At 33.3% G+C, this 21,026-nt stretch overlaps 1 protein-coding gene and 1 pseudogene across 1 annotated transcript; one reads left to right on the top strand and one right to left on the bottom strand.

Moving 5' to 3' along the window:
• Window positions 1-2,432: 2,432 nt before the first annotated feature.
• LOC145594890 (single-stranded DNA-binding protein, mitochondrial-like) lies at window positions 2,433-8,765 on the top strand. Its single transcript, XM_081651233.1, has 12 exons — window positions 2,433-2,849; window positions 2,932-3,029; window positions 4,743-4,820; window positions 4,973-5,038; window positions 5,134-5,219; window positions 5,583-5,683; window positions 5,792-5,902; window positions 6,088-6,129; window positions 6,500-6,557; window positions 7,091-7,151; window positions 7,271-7,481; window positions 8,471-8,765. The coding sequence occupies exons 1-3, from the start codon at window positions 2,773-2,775 to the stop codon at window positions 4,766-4,768; spliced, it is 201 nt and encodes a 66-aa protein (XP_081507359.1). The 5' UTR covers window positions 2,433-2,772; the 3' UTR covers window positions 4,769-4,820; window positions 4,973-5,038; window positions 5,134-5,219; window positions 5,583-5,683; window positions 5,792-5,902; window positions 6,088-6,129; window positions 6,500-6,557; window positions 7,091-7,151; window positions 7,271-7,481; window positions 8,471-8,765.
• A 6,368-nt stretch (window positions 8,766-15,133) lies between these two features.
• Window positions 15,134-15,544, bottom strand: LOC145596111 (protein EARLY FLOWERING 4 pseudogene; annotated as a pseudogene).
• Window positions 15,545-21,026: the final 5,482 nt, after the last annotated feature.

Below are 21,026 nucleotides of genomic sequence, written 5' to 3' on the forward strand. Positions count from 1 at the left end.
GTAAAAAAAGATGAGCACATTCTATGTGGCTAAAATTTCAGGTAAACCGTGGAGCGGTGGGTATTCATAACTCATAAGGGTTTCCCAATAGGCCAAGTCCCAAATGGTTTAGAGATACCTCGACCATTGAGTGGTTGTTATGACTTATGAGGTGCGCCACTGGCCGTCAACGTTGCTAGAGGCTGACGGAAACTCTAGGAAGATTAGCTTCCCTGGACAGCTAGATAGCTAGTTACCTGCGGGAATTAGTTGCACTGGGCCATGACAATTTCATGTACTAGATTCGATTCATTCAACTTGAAATGGGGAACATAACATGGTATTTTTCTTATCACCTATCATATCATATAAATCTGTAAACCTTATAAAAATGCAAAAGTAGCTACTGTAGCTTATGAACAGTGCAATGTAGTGCTATTACTAAGACACCCCTACATTTAATGAATTGCCGAAATTGCCCTTGCTTAGCTTTGTGCATTTGCTTGCCATCTGTATTGGAGAAAACAGCTGTTTCTTCAGGCCTTCCTTTGACTGCCAGCTAAGGTGGGTTGAAGGTTGGCTGCTCTTTCTCATTTCCTCAACTCATTCACCGACTTCATTCGCTCTCTGCCAGAAACCTAGAGAGAGAAACCTTCGACTCCTTCAGCAATCACCGATCATCATGATTATGGGGCTTCGGTGCTTCTTTGGGGTAAGTTCTTTATCCTTTTTATAAGCATCTAATATCAATTTGACAATCTAGGGTATAGCTATAATTTTATAGAAGTCCACTAATCCTTTTTTGTGCTATGTTTTTTTTGGTAATTCTTCTTGATTAATAATCTGAATTCCGATTGAGAAACCGAAGGTAATTCTTCTTAATTTCTGAATTTCGATTAAAAAATAGAACTATTTCTTGATGAAGAAGTGCTGATTTCGCATTTTTGATTTTGACTTCAGAAAGGAAAAAAGAGGAGAGAACTGGCTTAGTTTTAATCTGCCGATGAAAGGAAAACTGATGCTGAAGATACTTTGAATGCTTAAAAAGCTGCTCAGGTTTGTGTGTTTTCTTTAATTTTTTTGTTTTTTTTTCCTGGTTTTTAGGGTTTAGATGTTCAATTTTGCGGAGATTTGTCTAAATAAAAGATTTAATTCGATTTGTATTTGTTATTTTGAATTTATTCTCTGATTTTGCTACTCTATATACTGAGATATGGAAGAATAACTGAGATTCGAGCTAACAATCACTAAACAAGTGCTTAATGATGTTTGTTAAGTTACTGAACATAGTATATTGGTCGAATGACTAAATCCACCCAATTATACTTAAACTTTCCCCCAAAATAAAATACTGAAAACAAAAGTGACATTCTGTTTAGAAATTCTCCTTTTTCCTCAATTTTCAAACCCAGAAAATCGTTACTTACTCTCACTCAACTCTCATACATACACAATTACACACTAGATTTCTCTTTCATTTCCTTTTGATAAAAAGATTGAGCCATGAGTCTCTTCGGTTTCGGCAGGTTAGTTTTTATTTTTATTTGATTTGTTTCTTTGAATGGATTGTTTGAGCATAAAATAGTGATTTGTGAACTGGGTTTATTTTAATTTTTTGTGGATGAGATTTTATTGATGTGGAATTGTATAAAGATCTGTTTTTGTTGGGGTTGGTTCTGGGTTTTGAATGAGTCAATTAGTTTTATGTTGAATTTTGTGGGGTTAATCATCTGGGTTTCTGGCAAGAACAAGATTAAAGGTGTATAAATTTCAATGTTACTTGCATGCAGATTGCATAAATTCTTTTATGAAATTGCAGTATTTTTTATTATTAGAATGTTTAAAATATAGTATGTTTTGTAACAAATGATGGTAATTTGGAATTAATAATTTAGCAATTTGTGCAAACATTTGTGTAATATGATGAAATTGCAGAATTCTGATTCTTAGAATGTTTATATAGTACGGAGTATGTTTTGTATCAAATGATATCTTTTGATAGTATGATTGTAGTAATTTGTGCAAACAATTACTAGAGATATGATTAGCTTAGAGCAGATGATAACACTAACACCCAGGGCATGCTTGGGTTGGGGTTTATGAATTTAGGGGGTAATAAGAGTCGAACAAATAATTTAATAGGCTTTGGGAATGGATAAGGCTGGAAAACAAATCAAAATTTTGTACGGGTGGTTGTGTTATTATTCAAGTGCAAAGACAAAGTGGAAAGAAGCATAATCAATGTTGCTCATGGTCATTTGTGCTATTGGACACTGTCGTTTGTGGCAATAGGATGCAAGCTACTCAAATTATAGCTTGTCACAGGCATCCTGCACCTAAGGTGCATGTGTGTACGGCTAATTTAATGCTCAACTTCTCATAGTCTTTGATCATAGTCCTATATGCTTCTTTAAAAACATAAAATTCCTATATGTTTATTTTGTAAAGAAGGGCTTAGGATTGTCTTAAAGACTTAAACTCTTAATTGGGGCATAAATTAGTGTTTGAGCCTCTTGATGAATATGTAATCAAGATGAAGGTTGTATTTGGCCCATTTTGATGAATAATGTTGAAATGACTCTTATAGTATAAATTTGATGAATTTTGTATAATTAAGAAAATTCCTGCAGTATTATAGGAGTATTTTTATGTATACTAAGATTCTGGCATTTAATAGGGGTTTGGATGTATTTTGGATATTTGAGTAAATTTCTGCAGTTTTAATAGGAATATTTGGATTTATTGTACGTAAATTCACATAGTGACTGTCATACATTAATCATAGTCGACACGATGCCAGCCCAACGGCATCGTGTCGTTGTCCATAATGAAATGCTTGGTGCCTATGCTGTTCAGCAACTTGTGGAAAAGTATGTTTGTGTAACTCTAGGTGTAAAATTTACTCCATTGTATATGTCTATGATGTTACTAATTTGTTGGGGATTGTTGCAGCTCTTCGGTTAATGTTGAGGGTGACATTGAAATTCGAGTTTACAATGGCATCACTGGCGAAGTTCTGAGAATGCCAGAAATTTGTGTTCGCAATGATGGTATGTCTTTTGTTATGCATTTATTTTTGTATTATCAGTTTGAAATATATCCTTTAATAAGCTCCTATTTGGTTATTGCACTATCCTTTTTCTTTGCTTTACATTTATTTTATGCTGGTAAACTGGTTGTGTTTGGTTGGGTAGAAAATGAATATGTTGAACTCCTAAACCTATACATATGTTTTGAAATACTGAAATAGTTGACTCAACTCAACCTATGATTATTCAACTCATATTTGTACTGTTAGTTTTGAAATTAAAGTATACTTCATAGGAAGTACTATATGGACCAAAATTTATGGAGTAAGTTGTACGTAAAAAGCAAACATGTTAGCAATTTCTTAAAACCATGATCTATCTTTACCATTTGGTTTAGCTTTTTTTGGCCAACTTTCACATTGACCCTTGCTGTACTTTTGGGTGCTTATGTAGTTACGGTATATATCTTAGTGAGTTAAACTAGGCTATTTTCCAGTAGGAATCGTCCGCTCTAACCTGACCCTTTGAGTTGAACTGTCTTTTTATGTCCACTTGATTATGAATTGTATTATTGCAAAGCTGCTGCTATCATGTTTGGTTTAGGTCAGGTGTCATGTTGGGTTAATTCTGTTTGCTCTACCTGTTATAACCACTGATTGATGTTTCATCTGGCTGCTGCCCCTGTCTTGCACATCCTATAGATTTATCTAGGAATCATTCATTACTCATTATTATGAATTTGTGATGGTGTATCAAATGCTGTTTTTGGGATGTTCTGCAATCATATGTACAGGAACTTATTTTATATCTTACGTCAGGAATCATTTGATTTAGTTATGGGTGAGAAACTGAGACTCTTCAAAAAGGGTACCATTCGGTAGAGAATACCTTGTATTTGTTAGTGATTTTAAATCTACGGAGTATAATAAACTGAAACGTTAGATATATATGACATTTGTATTTTTTGACTTCTGGATAGAAAATTCTAAATCTAAATTTGTTCGTTCCAAACTCCGACCATTTCAAGTCAAGCTTAACAAAGAGAAACAAATTTAGCTAAAGCTTCATTACCTTTTAATAATAGCAATTAACAAACTGTAATTTCTCATTTATATTCTACACTTTTTATCTTCATTTCCCTCTTATTCTTACTTCTTTTACTACAATTTCTTCGAATTTTCTCAATTTTCTTGCAGAACAAACTTGTTCTTCATCATAGTCCTTTGCTTTCTTTGCACCTTTTAGAGGTTGACTTTATCAATTAGACATGGAAAATTATTGAATCACAATATAGCTTTAAGTTTTTGCAATCTCTCTATAATATACTCCTTTTAGGTGCCAAGAAGTCAAGAACCACAGTTCATATATTTGTAATTTTTTGAATTTTATCCATTTTGGGATAAGAGCACCTCATCTTCTTGGGTTCGTTGAGTTCAACCCATAATGAAAAGATTACTTGAGTGTGGAGACTGGTTATTGGTTGATTTATCTGGTGGTGTATCTTTCTTCTTTAGAATTTTAGCATCTTTTATCCAATAGTAGCATGGGAAGAAAAATAAATGATCCTTTCTTTTTATTGGTTTTGAGAAAAAGAGTGCTTGAGCCTCTGATTGTCCAAGGTCAAAATTCACTTATGTAGTTTATTTGCCACAACAAAAGCCAACATAAAATAAACCATTCAAATTCTGTGCTGAATATAACTGCCATGTTGCTAATTTGTTCTTGCTTCCCCAGGATTCTTTTGCTATAAGGAGCTATGAGCGTGGTATTGCTGCAAAGAACAGTGGCGCGTTTTCTTGGGAAATAGCTCCGGCAAGATTTGACTCTGTTTTAGATGCATATTTGAACCAGAAAATTTTCTTTGTAGTTACTAGAAAGCATGAAAAGCCAATCCGGAATAATAAAAAAAAGAAACAAACTTTTAGTGTTTAGGTTGCAGGAGGCTAATGAATTTTTGTATGCAGGTGAAGATTTCTGGAAATAGGGGAAGACAAACCACGATTATTGACAAGGATGATGGTCTCGAGAAGGTATGGCAAATTCTCCTTATCAAGTCAGCCTTCTATCGGTGTTTTTTTTTTTTTTCAGTCACTTTGTGATCTCGGTTTTGATGGCATGTTGACAGTTTGATTTTGCCAAATTTAACAAACTCCCTCCCAGCTTTAAAAAGAATGGAGGCTCTGTCACTGCTGGTAATTCTTCGCTTATAAGGTAATGAAATCTAAGGCTTCTCTTTTCTTTTCTCTGATCCCACCCCTTCCCCTTGCCAAAAGAAATTCTGAAGACAGGGGTTGGGGGGGGGGGGGGGATAACATATTAACAAAATAAATGATTTAAATGTCAAATGTTGTTTTTTTTTTTTTTAAATATATTTTTTTATTGAATTTAAAGTGGTTATTCTAAAGCATTTACGAAGTATATTAATGAAAGAGAATTAGAGATAGATGTTAACACCCTATTTATCCCAAGTTATTTATTAGATGAAGAGACCTCTACCTTCATTTTTCATTTTGCTTAATGTTTTACGCTTTCTTTTATAAGAGCTTTAAGATTGTCTGAACTTGCTACAAACAGTGATGGTGCTGCTGCATTAGTATTGGTCAGTGGAGAAATGGCCAAAAAAACTTGGACTCCAAGTGATTGCAAGGATCAAAGGTTTTGCTGATGCAGCTCAGGTTTAGAAATTTCTACTGCTGGCCTATTTACATCCAAACTTTTGAAATGCTCGTTGAGAAAAATATTATTTTTTATCCTGCAATTGAATTCTTATTAACATTGACCAGGCCCCTGAATGGTTTACTACTGCTCCTGCCCTTGCAATTCCAAAAGCTATTTCGAATGCTGGTTTGGAGCCTTCTCAAATTGACTTCTATGAAATAAATGAAGCCTTCGCTGTAATATTCTTGGCCTTTGTCTTAAATTCTTTAATCTTTCCACTTACTTTTCACATACATGATCCTCCTTATCTGCCATTTTTGCCTTTTTGGATCGATTCTAGCTTAACTTAATTTTTTCCATCCATCCACTTACCATTTATCTTATAATATCCGTTATCTTCATGCATACTTGTTTTCTGCAGGTCGTTGCTCTTGCTAATCAGAAGCTCTTAGGACCTGATCCAGTAAGTTCTGTCTATGTCATGCTCTGCTCCTTCTCAGATTGCAATACTATTAGTATGATTCGTTTTGCTTAATTCTGCTCTACTTTAGTTTGATATCTTAGAGTTTGATTAATTGATCCAGTAAGCAGAATTGAGTGCTTATCTTCATTGAGTGCTAAATCATTGTTGACTTGCTTGCAAAGCTACAAGGTTGAGAAAGTGTTCATCTGATGATGTAGTATTAATAAGTGTGCAGGTTTTAGTAGTATCACTATAAAGGTTCCTAGATTGACTGATAAATGCGTAACCTTTTGTTTCTTGTAATTTTGCTATTTTCGTTTTAAATTTGTTATGGTGGATTGAATTGATTTTCTGCTGATGTTGTCTTCAGGTCCAACTACAGTCAGTGTTGGTATTACTCGACTCTTGGAAAGCAAGGGTTCCTCTTGGTTATCTCTTATTCCTTAAATTTTCTTTGGGTTTTGTATTATAATGCTTATTTTTCTATCAATTGTGTGCATTTTTGTTTTAGTTGTTGATTTCTGGACATTTAGCTAGGTCTAAATTACCCTAAACTTGATCATATTCTACATTCAAAGAATAAACCAAAAATTGGGGCAAACAAACAATCCAAATCAAAATAAGGCTTATCTATGGGTAGTATCAGTTTATATTTATGAAACTGAAGAGGATGTGAAAGAAAAAGCTAACACATGGTAATATATATCAGTTTATATTTTATGAAAATCAACAGAATTTGAATTGCAACTGCTCTATAACTGTCAAGGTTTTCTTCGAGTTTTCATCTGATGAAAAGCTGCTATTAGTGGGTAGATACTGGAAAAACACTAACCACCTTTATCATTTTCCATGATTACCTTTTGTTTCCATTGGTCATTACTTTCTGAAGCTTTATTAAATTAATTATAATCTGTTTTCTCGGAGAATGAAGATAATGATTATGTGCTTGCTTGTTAATCAGTTGGGGACGGTGGGTAAAAAACGCTTCGACAATTACAAGCTAAAGAAGATGCAGAGGAAAGGTTTTAAGCAGACTTGAAGAAAGCTTTACACAGTTCTTTTCATTTACAATTTCTTAATTTGCTTTGATGCTATTTTTAAATTGATTTGTTGTTTGCTGGTTTTGTTTTATTGTTCACAGGAATAATGAATTAAAGTGCGATGAATGCAGCGATGGAGACGACATTGATGAGAAGAAGAGGAGTTGTAGTTGAGAAGGATGGCAATCCAGCAAAAAGCTAAGATGAATTTTTGGCTGCCTTACAGGGAAATGACTGCTGCAATGGGGTCTTTGGTTATGATTTTGTGATATCTGATAATTGCCAAAATAGCAAGATTTTCTTCTTTGCATGGTTAGCTCTTTGCTTGATTTCTTTATTTCGGTTGCATATTTTCTTCAATTATTCAATTATTGAATGTGCATCTTTTAATCAACTATATGAAATATATATTGACTTATTATTGGTCAAATTAAATTATGATGATACTAAGATTTTTGCCCCTGGTGATGTTGATTCTGTTTCATACTTGGGAAGTTAAAAATATATGAGTTGCTGCTATTATATGTATATAGATGAACTTTGGAGCTTGGACTTGGATTGATTTTTGAATGTCTGGTTTATTACTGCTAGCAATTTCCTAGATCGTAGTGTTAAGCTATTAATCAAGAATTGAGTAGAGTCCGGTGATTGGACGCCATGGTTTCCATCAGCTCACTACCTAGGTTGTCCTGGGTTCAAGGCTCCTCTCCCCTTCTCCCTGGACATTATTTCTTAGTAGCCACCTTTTTTTTAGTTGTAGCCACCTTCTACAGGCCACCTTGAGAGGGTAATTGTGCACCTGATCTGGAAAAACAGTATTAGGCTATCAAATACTGCATAGTTTGTTCACTTGTGCTGGTTTTATATTATATGATTGATTTGTCTCAGAAAAAATTATGTTTGTACTCAGCAGCTTCATTAGAATTTTAACTTTAAATCTAACAATTGTTAGGTTTTATATATGCTCAAGCTTTGTTATGACATACATTGCCATTTCTTCTAGAAATTGTCTACTTACCAAACCAGTTAGGTAACTAATAAGGATAGATATGGTTGCCTTAATGACAATTAGTACAACTTATTCTTTTATTGATTGTCGGGCAGCAGAATTGCAGAGTGGTTTGTATCTTGAAGAGGTAATACTAAAATACAGCTTTTTGGTAGATGGTGTCCTAATTAGCCGATTATTGAGTAATGACTGAAATGTATGGTATGTTTGTTTTTTTTTTTTTTTTTTTTTTTTTTTTTTATTACCGGAATGCAATTTTTGATGAAGTGTATGGTATGCTACATTTTTACAGGTCAGGAAACATCGCTGCAGAGATGTCAAGAGCTGGAAAATATCCAAGATGCAAGCAATAGATAGTGTTAATCTAGATCAGATTTGTAAGATGTTTTCTATTTAAGCTCGCTTGCTAGATTATCAAGAATAGCATAATAAGCCATTAAAGAACTCGTATTTGTACCTCAAAATATATTGTTGATCTTACATTAGTGTCACAGTTGTTAAATTTAAATGTTTTGCCAACTACTTGGGGGTGTTAGATGTTAGACTAATCTAACCATATAATACATCTCTATTTTTAATAAATAATAACTGGATGGTTTTTAAAATTATTGCTTTTTTCTTTAACAAAAATGGATGATTTTTTTTTAAAAAAAAAACTTATGAGAAATAATTAGGGATTTTTAAAGCTTTGGATGATCTAATGTGATGGTGTGTTCTATGTATTCCTCGGTTATTAATTTTCCCTCAATTTACGTGTTCGAAAATCATTTTGATTACATGTTGAATAATTTATTTATTTATTTTTTTTTTGAATAGACATGTTGAATAAGTTATTCGGTAAACATTTTGGGAATCATACTGGTCATCAAGAGTTTACTTTTTAGTCACAATTAACATAAAATTAACAAAAATATCTTTAACTTGCGTGTAAAAAACTTGCCTTGCTCATACCTTGAATTGTTCTACACATTAAGAGTTAGAGGGAAGGTAAGGGTGATAAATCCATAAATATAAGTTCAAAAGTGGCTTTATAAAAGTAGGAATTTTTTTTTAAAAATGAAAGAAATTGTAATTAGAGAAATTATAAAGCTGAATGGAAGTAGGAATCTTAATTTGAGAAATCATAAAGCTGAAAGGAAGCAGAAACAGAGTAAGCAAGAAGTGGGGAAAAGATTTCTAACAATTAACTCTCAACAACCTCCGTTCATCAAAAAAATGTTGTGATTAAACGTGCATGGATTTGTGACAATTATGAGGAAGTCTACTAATTAATAGCACCTTTTAGAATGAAATTTCAACATTATGGTAGAATCATGCTAGATTAACATATAAGTAAGTGTTTTTAATTATGTTTATACAACCATAGTAATAGATAACTTTAGAAAAAGAGATGGTGGAATTAAAGCATGGGAGAGGAGGTGGATGAGAGAGAGAGAGAGAGAGAGAGAGAGAGAGCAAAGGGGAATGGGTGTAAGAATGATGCGTTAAGAGAGGGAAGGAGAGAGAGAGAAGTATAGAGAGAAAGAGGGGGAATGTGTGAAAGGAAGATGCGTTGAGAGTTGGAAGGTCAAGAGAGAGCATGGGAGAAAAAAAGGTCACAGAGAAAGGAGTCGAGAGAAGAGAGAGAGAACGAAGAGCTGGAAGAGAAATTAAGAGAGAGAGAGAAGGAGGATCAGGAAAGAGAAAAAGACGGGGGTTAGAAGAGAGACAAACATATCAATAAAGAGATAAAGAGATAAAGTGCAACTGATATAGAGAGAGGGGGGCTGAAAGAATGAATGGGATAAAGAGAAGTCGGGTGAGATAGAAGGGCCAGGGGGAGAGTAAGGCTAGGGGAGAGGGAGTAAATGCAACCTATTAATTTTCACAACTTTTTAGAGGATGGAACAAGGATAAGAAAGATTAGGGAAGAAGAGAATGAGAGAAAGAGTTTAGGTCAATAAAAGAAGGAATGAGTGAGAGAGGATCAAGTCGACCAATAACTTTCAAATCCATAGAAAAAGAACAATTAAGACAAGGCAATGGGAAAAGAAAAGGAAAAAAAGAGAATGACAATATAGGGCAACATAGAAATGAAAAGGTTACACTTGTTTCCCTATCACTTGCTTCTTACCACCCTTTTCAAATTATCCTTTTTTTTTTCCACTCATTTCCATTTTACTCTACAGTTCGAAACTAATAAGAAACTTTGTTAAAAAACGAGTGAGTAGTTGTACTCTACTTAATACTTTAGAGATACATGTTTAATTAACTACCAAATTCTAGATAACTTCACTTATTAAAATTATTTTTCCATAGATATTTCTCCATACAAACTTTATCACTACTTCTTGTTACTACTTGTATCTTGCTATTACAAAACCCAAACACAACTTAACCACGAATTTTATTTCTCTTGTCATCCGGGGGGGGGGGGGCACGAGAGAGAAGGAGAGAGAGGAAGAGAGATGGTCACTCAATAAGTGCAAATTTGTGCTAAGAGAGTAGAGAGCATCCTAGGAGAGGAGAAACCTTGCTAGGAGTGGAGAGAATGGATGGAAGAGAAGGAGGGGGAGAGAGAGAGAGAGAGAGAGAGAGAGAGAGAGAGAGAGAGGAAAAAAAGAAAGAAAAAGAAAGGGCATGCTAAGAGAGAAGAGAGCATGCTAGGAGAGGAAAGAGATAGGGAATGAAGGAAGCAAGGAAGAGAGAGAAAGCATGCTAGGAGAGGAAGGATTCGGGAAAGAGAATAAAAGAAGAGGAAAAAGGGTCGGGAGAAGAGAAAGAAAGAGAGAAAGACAAGGGTCAAAAGAGAAACAAGGGTCGGAAGAGAGAGAGAGAGAGAGAGAGAGAGAGAGAGAGAGAGAGATAAAAGGGTCGGGGGTGAGAGTGAAAGAGAGAGAGAGAGAGAGAGATAGAGAGAGAGGGGAGGAGGGAGCAAGAGCAACCAATAGTTAATTACTATTATATGTCCATATGTCTAACTTATGAGCAACTTTGTTTAAGTCAAAATCAACTAGACTTTCTAAACATATTTTCAAGATTATATATGTTTATGTTTTTTGGGTTAAAATAAGAGTATTCCTTTTAAAAAGGTCCACATTTCTTTTTTGAGATAAAAAAGCAATTTTTAGATATAAAAAATATGCATGTTTACATGATTTAATACATTGCATGTAATAACAAAATAGGCTATATTATATTTCCTACTAAGGCCCAGTTCTCATCAGATTATTTTCAATTCAGTTCACTTCAGCTCTTAATTTTCTTCTCTCATAAAATATTCATTTCAGCTCAGTTCAGTTTGATTTAGTTCAGTTCAGCTCAGCTCAGTTCAGCTCTAATAAGTTCATTTCATTTCAGTTCATTTCAGCTCAGTTCAGTCAATGAGAACAGGCCCTTAGTACACTTTTTCAAAAATGTAATTCTCTTTTTTTGCACTAAATTTAATTATTTGGCCGCTTGTACTCATAACCCAATAGCCAATAGTCCATTGACCTAACATATTTCCATTGACCTAACATATTCATAATCTTTATTTAAGTTTTTTTTTATAAGGAAATGATCAACAATACAATAAACACAATCCATGTTCAACCAACATAGACTACAACTAATATTAATAAAGGGGATCCTAACTAATAACATTTTGATTCATTTAACTTTAAATCTATGAAACACATATACATATAATATTTCACATTAATTATGCATTTCATATCAATTTTAAACTTAAAGTACTGTAATTTTCTATAGAAAAACAACATAATACATATATAAGTAGTTGAACCGATTAGATATAAGAAGTGTAAAGCCGTTCACGCCTTACCTAAAAGTCGTAAAATAGTTTATTAACAAATAACAAGTAAAACTTAAATACGTATACTTCTTCTTCAAAAAAAAAAAAAAAAAGTAAATACATATACATATAATATTTCACATTAATTTTATGCATTTCATATCGCTTATAAACTTTAGTACTAGCTATAGTTTTCAAAAGAAATTAAAAACAACATTATACACATAATCACGAACAATTAATCCATTTTACATAACCTTAACTTTTAATATTGCATTTTCTTATTACTACTCCTTATTATCACAATCATTTTAATACAAAACTATTCGAAAAATATTTAGGTAATAAGAAATTGTATTGCGTTTTAAAATATATAACGAGTGTTCTAGATAACCTCACTTTTATAATTGTTTATTCATAGATATATCTCCCTAGAAACTTTTTCACTACTTATTACTACTTAAAATTTCATGTATCCTTGCTATTACAAAACCCGAATACAACCACGAATATCACAAAAACGGAACACAACCACGAATTGTACTTATCTTGTCGTCGGGGGCACGCGCAACGCGCGTGCTCCAACGACTAGTAGGTCAAAATAAAAATGTAGTTTATTCATAGTTGAAATCACACGCAATTTGCAACATTTATGTTATTTTTCTATGCAATTTTCTCTTTGCTTAAGACTACTTATCCAAATATCCGTATTCTTCAATTAATTAAAGTGCTCATGCAAGAGGATTAGATGCTAGGGTACCATGCTGCACTTTTACCCCCACCTATGTCCTTTACAAAGATGCTTATTGCTTTTACCAAATCTTTTCACCTGTGTATGATCAAGATTCATATAAAAATCTGTGATCTCTTCAAAATTCGTCAACTAGATTCCTATATTACACATTGAATACAATCAACTTGCTCCCTCATACACACGCGCCAAAAAATATCTCACTTCTGGTGTGTTATTTGAGATATTTTGGAAATATCTCACTAAACTTGAACATATCCCATAAACGAGTTAGAGTTGAAATTTCTACACATAACTCGACTAAAAAAATATATTCGATTAGATTAAGAGATTTGCATCCTACTTGTGATCAAGCGAGACATTATTAACTTGACTTGATACGATTTGTTTGTTATTTTTAACTACATAATAGATGAACTATAATCATGAATAATCTATAAATCAAGACGTGTTAACTAGATACAATTCCGTAGCCTACAAGAGTACAAGATTAACATTTTAAGTTTCTAACAAATACAAGAAAGAGAATTGATCTCCTCGCAAAGCAAAAAGATAGCAAACAAAATCATGTTGTGTTAAGTGACTTGTTCAACTAGAAAGTCTAGAATCCAAGATAAAAAAAAGTTGGTTCATTGAAGAGCACAAACAAAAGATCATGCGTAACAAGGTGCTCCATTTCATTTTCACTAGCATCAATTGGGACCAATTCAATACACACGCAAATTCTAACAGATTAGATTTTCATGAATCAAAATGTAAATGCCCTTGGGATGTTTATCCTATGCTCTGATGGTTTCCATCAGTAGCATCTACTGCTAATATATATATATAATTCCCTTTTGTGTTAAAAAAACAAAATGTAAATGCCCTAACCAACATGGAAATTTTTCATAGGCACAAAGTCCTGTTTTTGTTGGACTTTGTAGATGGGATGATCAATGAGTCGATGTCTATTAGTCTTTGCATGAATATGGATAAATACAAATACGCGTATAAACTTTATCTAAATCTTATAAGATTGTTGATAAAGAGGAAACACATTATTATAGGAGTTCATGTGATGATGAGAAGATAGACAAGAGTGATAAAAAAAAAAAAAAAAAAAAAAAAAAAAAAAAAAAAAAAAAAAAAAAAAAAAAACGTATGTGATGAAGAGATAAATAGAGTGAGATCACATACAAGTAAGATAACTTTGACTCTTTGATTGTTTGATGTAATACTATACATCAACAAAAATGACTCGTTAGTTGGAACACCGGCACCACCATGTCCAAACGACCAAACATATGTGTAAATGGGTACACTGTACAAATTTTGATACACACCTACTAGATCATGCTATAATACTCTGTAGAATATTTTGTTAATTGGTGCTCCATGTTACGATAAAAATAAAAATAAAAATAAAAATAAAAGAAAAAAAGAGAGTTCAAAATGTGTTCATCAAGTCATCATCACTTAATCGGTTTAAAATGTGTAATGTTTCACGTTGATTGTTTTTCTTCACCTTATCATCAATCCTGGCTCCAGCTATCAAAAATAGACACATCAAGAGCTAATTATCCAGATGTTTCAGTCTTTCAGAGTGCTAATCCTGATATTACACATTTCTAGAATTGACTAAGCATCAACAAATGGACAATTTCATGCCAATTATATTATCATCCAATCTATGAGTCTATGACATATACAATTTCTAACTTCATCCTTATTATCTGTTCAATGATTGATTGATTTTTTTTTTTAATCAAAGTTGTTTGATAGTTAAATCATCTAGTACTGTATTAAAGAGCATGTTACAAATTCGTTACCATCATGGGATTTTTTTTCTAAGAACTAGGTCTGATTAAACCATCATGGATATTACCCTTCTTTCGAAGTTTGAAATGTATATATTAACCTTAGTTAAGAGATTTTTTACTCCATCCTAAATCAGATTAAGGGTCTGTTCTCATTGACTGAACTGAACTGAACTGAACTCAGCTGAACTGAACTGAACTGAACTGAAATGAATATTTTATAAGAGAAGGAAATTAGGAGCTGAACTGAACTGAATTGAGCTGAACTGAACTGAACTGAACTGAACTCAGCTGAACTGAACTGAACTGAATTTCAACGTAAGAGAACAAGCCCTAAATTCGAACAAATATATTATAGAGTAATAAAAAATGACTATATTTTTAAATTTTAAATAAAGAAAACCAACATAAAAGTGATAAATCTCATACCGATTCATTACCAATCAATGGTCATCCATACATCACATAGCTTAAAATACTTATAGTACATAAAATTGAACAAAGGAGCCAAATTCCCCTCTTATTTTTTTGTTCCTTGAGATAACTAATTAGTAGCAATTAGTACCACTTATTAGTACTAATAAATCACACCAAGGCAGATAATCTTTATTATTTTTAAAAAATCCCCCTTTACTCATTATTCCTCCTCCCATTACTACTACCTCCCTTTCCTCCACCTCCTTGCCGTTGCTGCTTCACCTTCCCGGTAAAATTCCCCGATAATTCGGAGTAAATCGACGCGACTTTCGTAATGTTCCCATTCAATTCCTGAATGATGGCCACATTCTTCACCATATTATCCGGCATCCTCGACTGGTGGTTCTCGTTAGCCTGCTGGATCAGCATCCTGTTCCGGTCCAACACCGACTGCACCTGACTAAAACTGTCCGCAAACGCATTCCACGCCTCCGGATCCCTGCAACCGTCGCCGGAGAACTCGTTTGCTGTTCTCCGGCGACGGTTGCCGGTGCCGCCAACAGACCCCATGTTCTGTTGGCGATCGCCGTCGTCTAAGCTCGAATCAGCTCTCGAGTATGACATCTTGGTCAAACTTTATATTATTTTTTATTAATATTTTTTTTTCAAGCTACCATTGGAGGCTACTTGGAGCTCTGGTTTGAGGAGAGAGACAAGGGTAGAAGAGGGTTTATATAGAGGTGAGTCATCAAATGAGGCGCGTGGAAAATGTGTTGATAAAAGGGTAAATTTGGAATTTCACACGCGCTGAGGGTGAGAGTAGGGGTGAGTAGAGGTGAAATATCCAAGGGTGGAGATATTTTTGTAATGAAAAAGTGCAAAAAGAGCAAAAGTGATTCTGCCACGTAAGATGGGAGGGTGAGATGATTAAAACGGTGTCGTTTTGGGTATACTATGAATTGTAACTTTGTAAGCACCTTTTTGATAAGTTCTGGTTGAATAGTCTTATGGATAAAGTTTTTGGTGAACCTGAGAAAAATAATTGATGCACTTATAAATAAAAATAAGATATACAGGCTGGACTTTGGAATTGACATATCACATAGGAAATAAGTATATTTGTTTTATCATTGCCCTCGTCGTTATTACTACGTATTTAGATAAACTTCTATGTATAATTGGTTGTATTAAATACATGATGTAATTAAATTAAAATAATAGTACCACGTAATTGTCTTTGCGTTGGTACCTTGTGCGCACATAACTGAAAAATAATTTTGATTGTACCTTATAAGTTATAACAAATGCTTATTTAACGAATATTGTCATAATTATATGATAATTATTTCATTAGTGAGATCTTGTTCATTTTGAAGTTTGAAATCCATTGATTTCTGTTGAAACCAATTGTTGCCTACTTGTGAGTGTCTCATATTGGAGAAAGAGGAGTGATACTTTATAAGGTAGAGGAGTACCTCCTAATATTGCCAATTGGTTTTAGTATGGAAGCTCCAAAGCCTTGTTTGTAGACCAAACTCTCCTCCTCCTTGTTCGGGTTGCCCAGGCCCATTTTACATTGTTTTGAAATTTAACAATTTCATTGAACTATTAGTTACAATCTGATGAGGAGATTAAACTAAATTTTCCACACTTTAAAAAAAGGTGGTTAAGATAATCAAAGGGTTTTTAAACATTTAGATGAGAATATTATCTCACTAACAATCTACAATGTTTGAAATTGCTATGGCTTATATAATGGATTCATTAAAAATTATATTAGCACTAACATATAAAATAAACATTGACAAGCACAAATTCTAAGTCTCTATCATGTTAATATGTTACCCCTATCACCCTATGTTTATATTATTATTTTTATTTTTTAAAAGGTAAAGAAACCTCAAACTTCATGATTATTTTGTTGCAGAGAATCTCCACCCCCAAACCTTATCACTTGAGGGTTTGAACCTTAAACCTCTAGAATATAACGTTAAAAAGTCATTATTTACCACTCATCTGAACTTTTTTAAAAATAAGATCTGATGAAACAAATAGACCCTTATTTTCACTTAGGGCTTGTTCACATTTATTGAACTGAACTGATTGGAGCTGAACTGAACTGATTGGAGCTGAACTGAACTGAACTGAACTGATTGGAGCTGAACTGAACTGATCTGATTGGAGCTAAATTGAACTGAACAGAGTTGAAATGAATATTTTATGTGAGAAGGAATTTAGGAGCTGAAATGAACTGAAATTAAGTGAATGTGAACAGGCCCTTACTCTACTCAAAATAGGCTCAAGTAATAAAAGTTATTAAATTTAATTTTTTAAAAAATAGATAAATTAATCAAATAAAGAATATACCCTAAATTAAACCAAATAATTATAAGATATTTATGGATCGAGTGTTGAGATTAGTGCTTACTTGAGAAATAATAAAAATTTACCACTAAGGATTGTGAAGAGCAATAGTACTTTTTGAAGAATCACATAAAAGGCACAAAAGAGCAACATATTTACGCCACGGCAGCAACTAAATATTTTTTTAAGTTTACTTGTCTTCTCATGATGCTATCTCACAAGATTTTCTACCCTCTTTCACTTTTTCCTTATCATTCAAGATCAAACCATTTATCATCTTTCAACAATCTTGGTCCTCTTAGATAGTTGGAATAACATGCTAGTCATTTGCTATTATATTGTTTAGTTAAAAGATGATGTTTTGGTAATATAGCACTTTAGGTTCATCGCATACTTATTACGGAGTACATAATGAGCACTTTAAACATCAACTTTTGAATATAAATAGTATAGCAAATGAAAAGTTCTTTATGAGACGAAAAGAGTACATAATTCAAATGGAAATAATTAAATAACAATGCATGATAAGGAATTAAGGATGTTCAGTATGTTGTTGCGGTGCACTAATAAGTCCTCTATCACAATTTATATCGCACTCATAAACACTTGCTCAACGCAACGTAGGATGATGTAATACATGTTTGGTAGATGCATAGAAGTGATATAACAATGTCATATGAACACATGTGAAAATTCAAAAGTCCGCTAGGGATTTTGACCCGTCTGCTCAAATAATTGTACACATACAAATGTTACACATTCGGTATGTACTCTTCTTTACTGTATACATCATCAACAAATAAAAGACCCCTTTTCTATGGATATTTGACAAATTAAAAGCACTAGTTAAGTAGTTAGACATCACAAAAAAATTGTGACAATAAGATTAAAACACGACTTTAAGAAGTATAACTTTTCATAAAGGCAAAAAGATGTTATGAACTACAAATAATAATTATATGTTCCACTAGATTAAATAAATATTAAATACAGAGTTATAATAATAATACTATGTAATATATGTTCTAAAATGGCATAATAAGAAATACATGCATCACTCGTAGAGGTGTCAAACCCGAACCGATCCGAAAAAAACTATCCGTTTCGAACTGTAACCGATCCGATTTGATCCGAGAAATTCAAGACCCAAACCCGATCTGTAACCGAACTGAACTCAACCCGAATCCGAACTTGACCCGATCTGAACTTAACCCGGCACCGATTTGATCCGACCTGAACTCAACCCGAATCCGATTCGACCCGACTTGAACTCAAACCGATCCGATTTGACCCGACCCGAGCTCAATCCTATCTGAAATTGACCCGAAAAATAACCGATCTTATCCGATCTGTTTTGACCCGAACTGATATTAACCCGACCCGATTTTAACTCGATTTGATTTTTACCCGATCCGAACTTAACCAGACCATAATTAATTATTGACCTTTTTATTGTAGTTCTTATAACTATATATTTACTAATTATTAATAAGTTAACTTTTTTACTACAAAGAAATAATCCCGAGTCATAAGTTTACTTCATGTACCATCAATTATATAAATTAACTTTCTAAGCTTTAATAAATGCCACAAGATCTTAAGCGGGAATTTATTTGATTCGCTGGTAAAGCTCTAGTTAAATGCCGCCTAAATTCTATTGTCATTTTTAATCAATTTCCTCCCATTCGGCTATATTTTATGAACTAATAATTCTTTTCTCAACACCTATAACCAATTATATCAATATAAATCACATTACTACTAGTCTGACGCAACCTATAAGAAACAATTATGAAAGCAAAATAAATAAACTTTTAATGAATATATCAAGCGCTTACATTTTCATTTAATAATTAAATATATTACATATACATAATCCAATGATTCAAACTTAGGTATTTTTTTCAGTAGTTTCATTTTCATATACAAAATACGTTGCATATAATATCACTGCAACGTTCCAACTCCAATAATATCTGGTATGGCTTTCTCAAATATAATAAAAGCCTTCCACTTCCAAAAAAAAATCTTGACTTCACAAAATATACAAGGCATGAGATTTTAAACAGCTCCATGCTCATTTAGATGCAAAATCATCACTCGAATCCAAATGACCTGTAAAAGAAAATGAACAAAGTCTTTCAATTTTCTGGTTCATGCAGTCCTAAGTAAAGATTGCAGAGAATGAATTAGATATATAGTTGTGCAAGTTCTAATTGCTTCAATAGTGTTGAGATATCAAAGGGGCTTACCAAAAAGAAGGTCATTAATGCAAAAAGAGCTTCTTACTTTCTTAGTCTTCGTCATCAATCACTTGAGGCACAACCTCCCTAACAACATCCAAATTGGAATCATCTATAGGTTCATCATAACCCTTTATCCAACTTTGAGTTGTTATCAAAACCTCGACATTTTTACTCAACAACCTTGACCTGAACTTAGACAAAATTCTGCCTCCCATACTAAAGGTAGATTATGAGGCGACAGAAGTAATTGGAATGGCTAAGACATCCCTGGCCATACGAGCAAGAATGGGATACACAGACGATTGACCTTTCCAATAATCAAGAACATCAAACTTTTGTCCATCAATGACTGGCACAAGAGGGGAATTGAGATATGAATCAATATCAAATTTGACCCCCCTGCTTGCGCCCATACTTGCAACATATCTCTGTTTTTAAAAAAATTAAAAATACAACAAAACAAACACATACACACACAGTCACAAACACGAAACAAATGAAGAACCTCCAGAATAATAAACTTTCAAATGACATAAATAGAATCACCTTTCTAGTGTCAATCTTCTTATAGGGCCGAGAAAGAACACTTGAAGCACATATAGTAGAAGATAAATTACTTTGATCAGAAAACATAGAAGTGGTACTAACACCAGAATACGAGGTATAAAGCTCAGTAAAAGCATAATATGCCTCATCCACCTTTTTAGCACTCTCATCATGATGATACAATGTGTCATACATATCCTTCACAATTTGAGCTTTATAACGCGGATCAAGCATAACAGCGATAGCAAGTATGGAAGTATAGTTTTCCCAATACTTAGAAAATTTATCCAACATAGGAGCAGCCATTTTTTTAATGCAATCATCAGGGTCAGCATGAGCAGAAACCAACAAGCTTTCAATATAAGCAATGTTTTCAAAATACAAATTAGATGTAGGGTACTCAGAACCAGAAAACAGAACTGTAACATCATAAAATACTTCAAGGAAATCACACACATTTTGTATGGTTTGCCATTCAGCAGCAGTTAGACAATATGGCAAACCAGATTCTAAAACACAAAACCTATCAATACCAACTTTAGCTTCCAAACACTTTCTGAGCATCAAATATGTCGAGTTCCACCGAGTTTTCACATCAAGTTTCAGCCTACCAGAAAAACCAGACTTTGAAGACTTACATGCTTCTTCAAATCGAGTAAGTCTTGCATCAGACCAATCAATGTACTTTGCAATCGAGCGCAATTTAACAACACTTTCATCAACTATGTCAAGACCATCCCTTACAATTAAATTCAAAATATGAGCTGCACATCTAACATGAAGAAACTTGCCATCACATGGCAGAGAATGAGATTGTAGCAAATCTTTCCTAAGCTCATCAACCATAACATCATTTGCCGAAGCATTATCAATAGTAATAGAAAAGACTTTCCCTTTAAGATTCCACTCATCAATCAATTTAACAGTAAGATTATAAATATCCTTGCCAT

This window comes from Chenopodium album, chromosome 19 (genome assembly GCF_948465745.1).
Source record: "Chenopodium album chromosome 19, dcCheAlbu1.1, whole genome shotgun sequence".
Taxonomy (NCBI): domain Eukaryota; kingdom Viridiplantae; phylum Streptophyta; class Magnoliopsida; order Caryophyllales; family Amaranthaceae; genus Chenopodium; species Chenopodium album.

What these genes read in the sequence shown, in the direction of transcription:
- LOC145594890 (XM_081651233.1), top strand. Translation starts at nt 2,773, where the DNA reads ATGCCAGCCCAACGGCATCGTGTCGTTGTCCATAATGAAATGCTTGGT. An exon ending in GTTCAGCAACTTGTGGAAAA is followed by an intron (nt 2,850 to 2,931) that starts GTATGTTTGTGT and finishes GGATTGTTGCAG; the next exon opens with CTCTTCGGTTAATGTTGAGG. An exon ending in AATTTGTGTTCGCAATGATG is followed by an intron (nt 3,030 to 4,742) that starts GTATGTCTTTTG and finishes TTGCTTCCCCAG; the next exon opens with GATTCTTTTGCTATAAGGAG.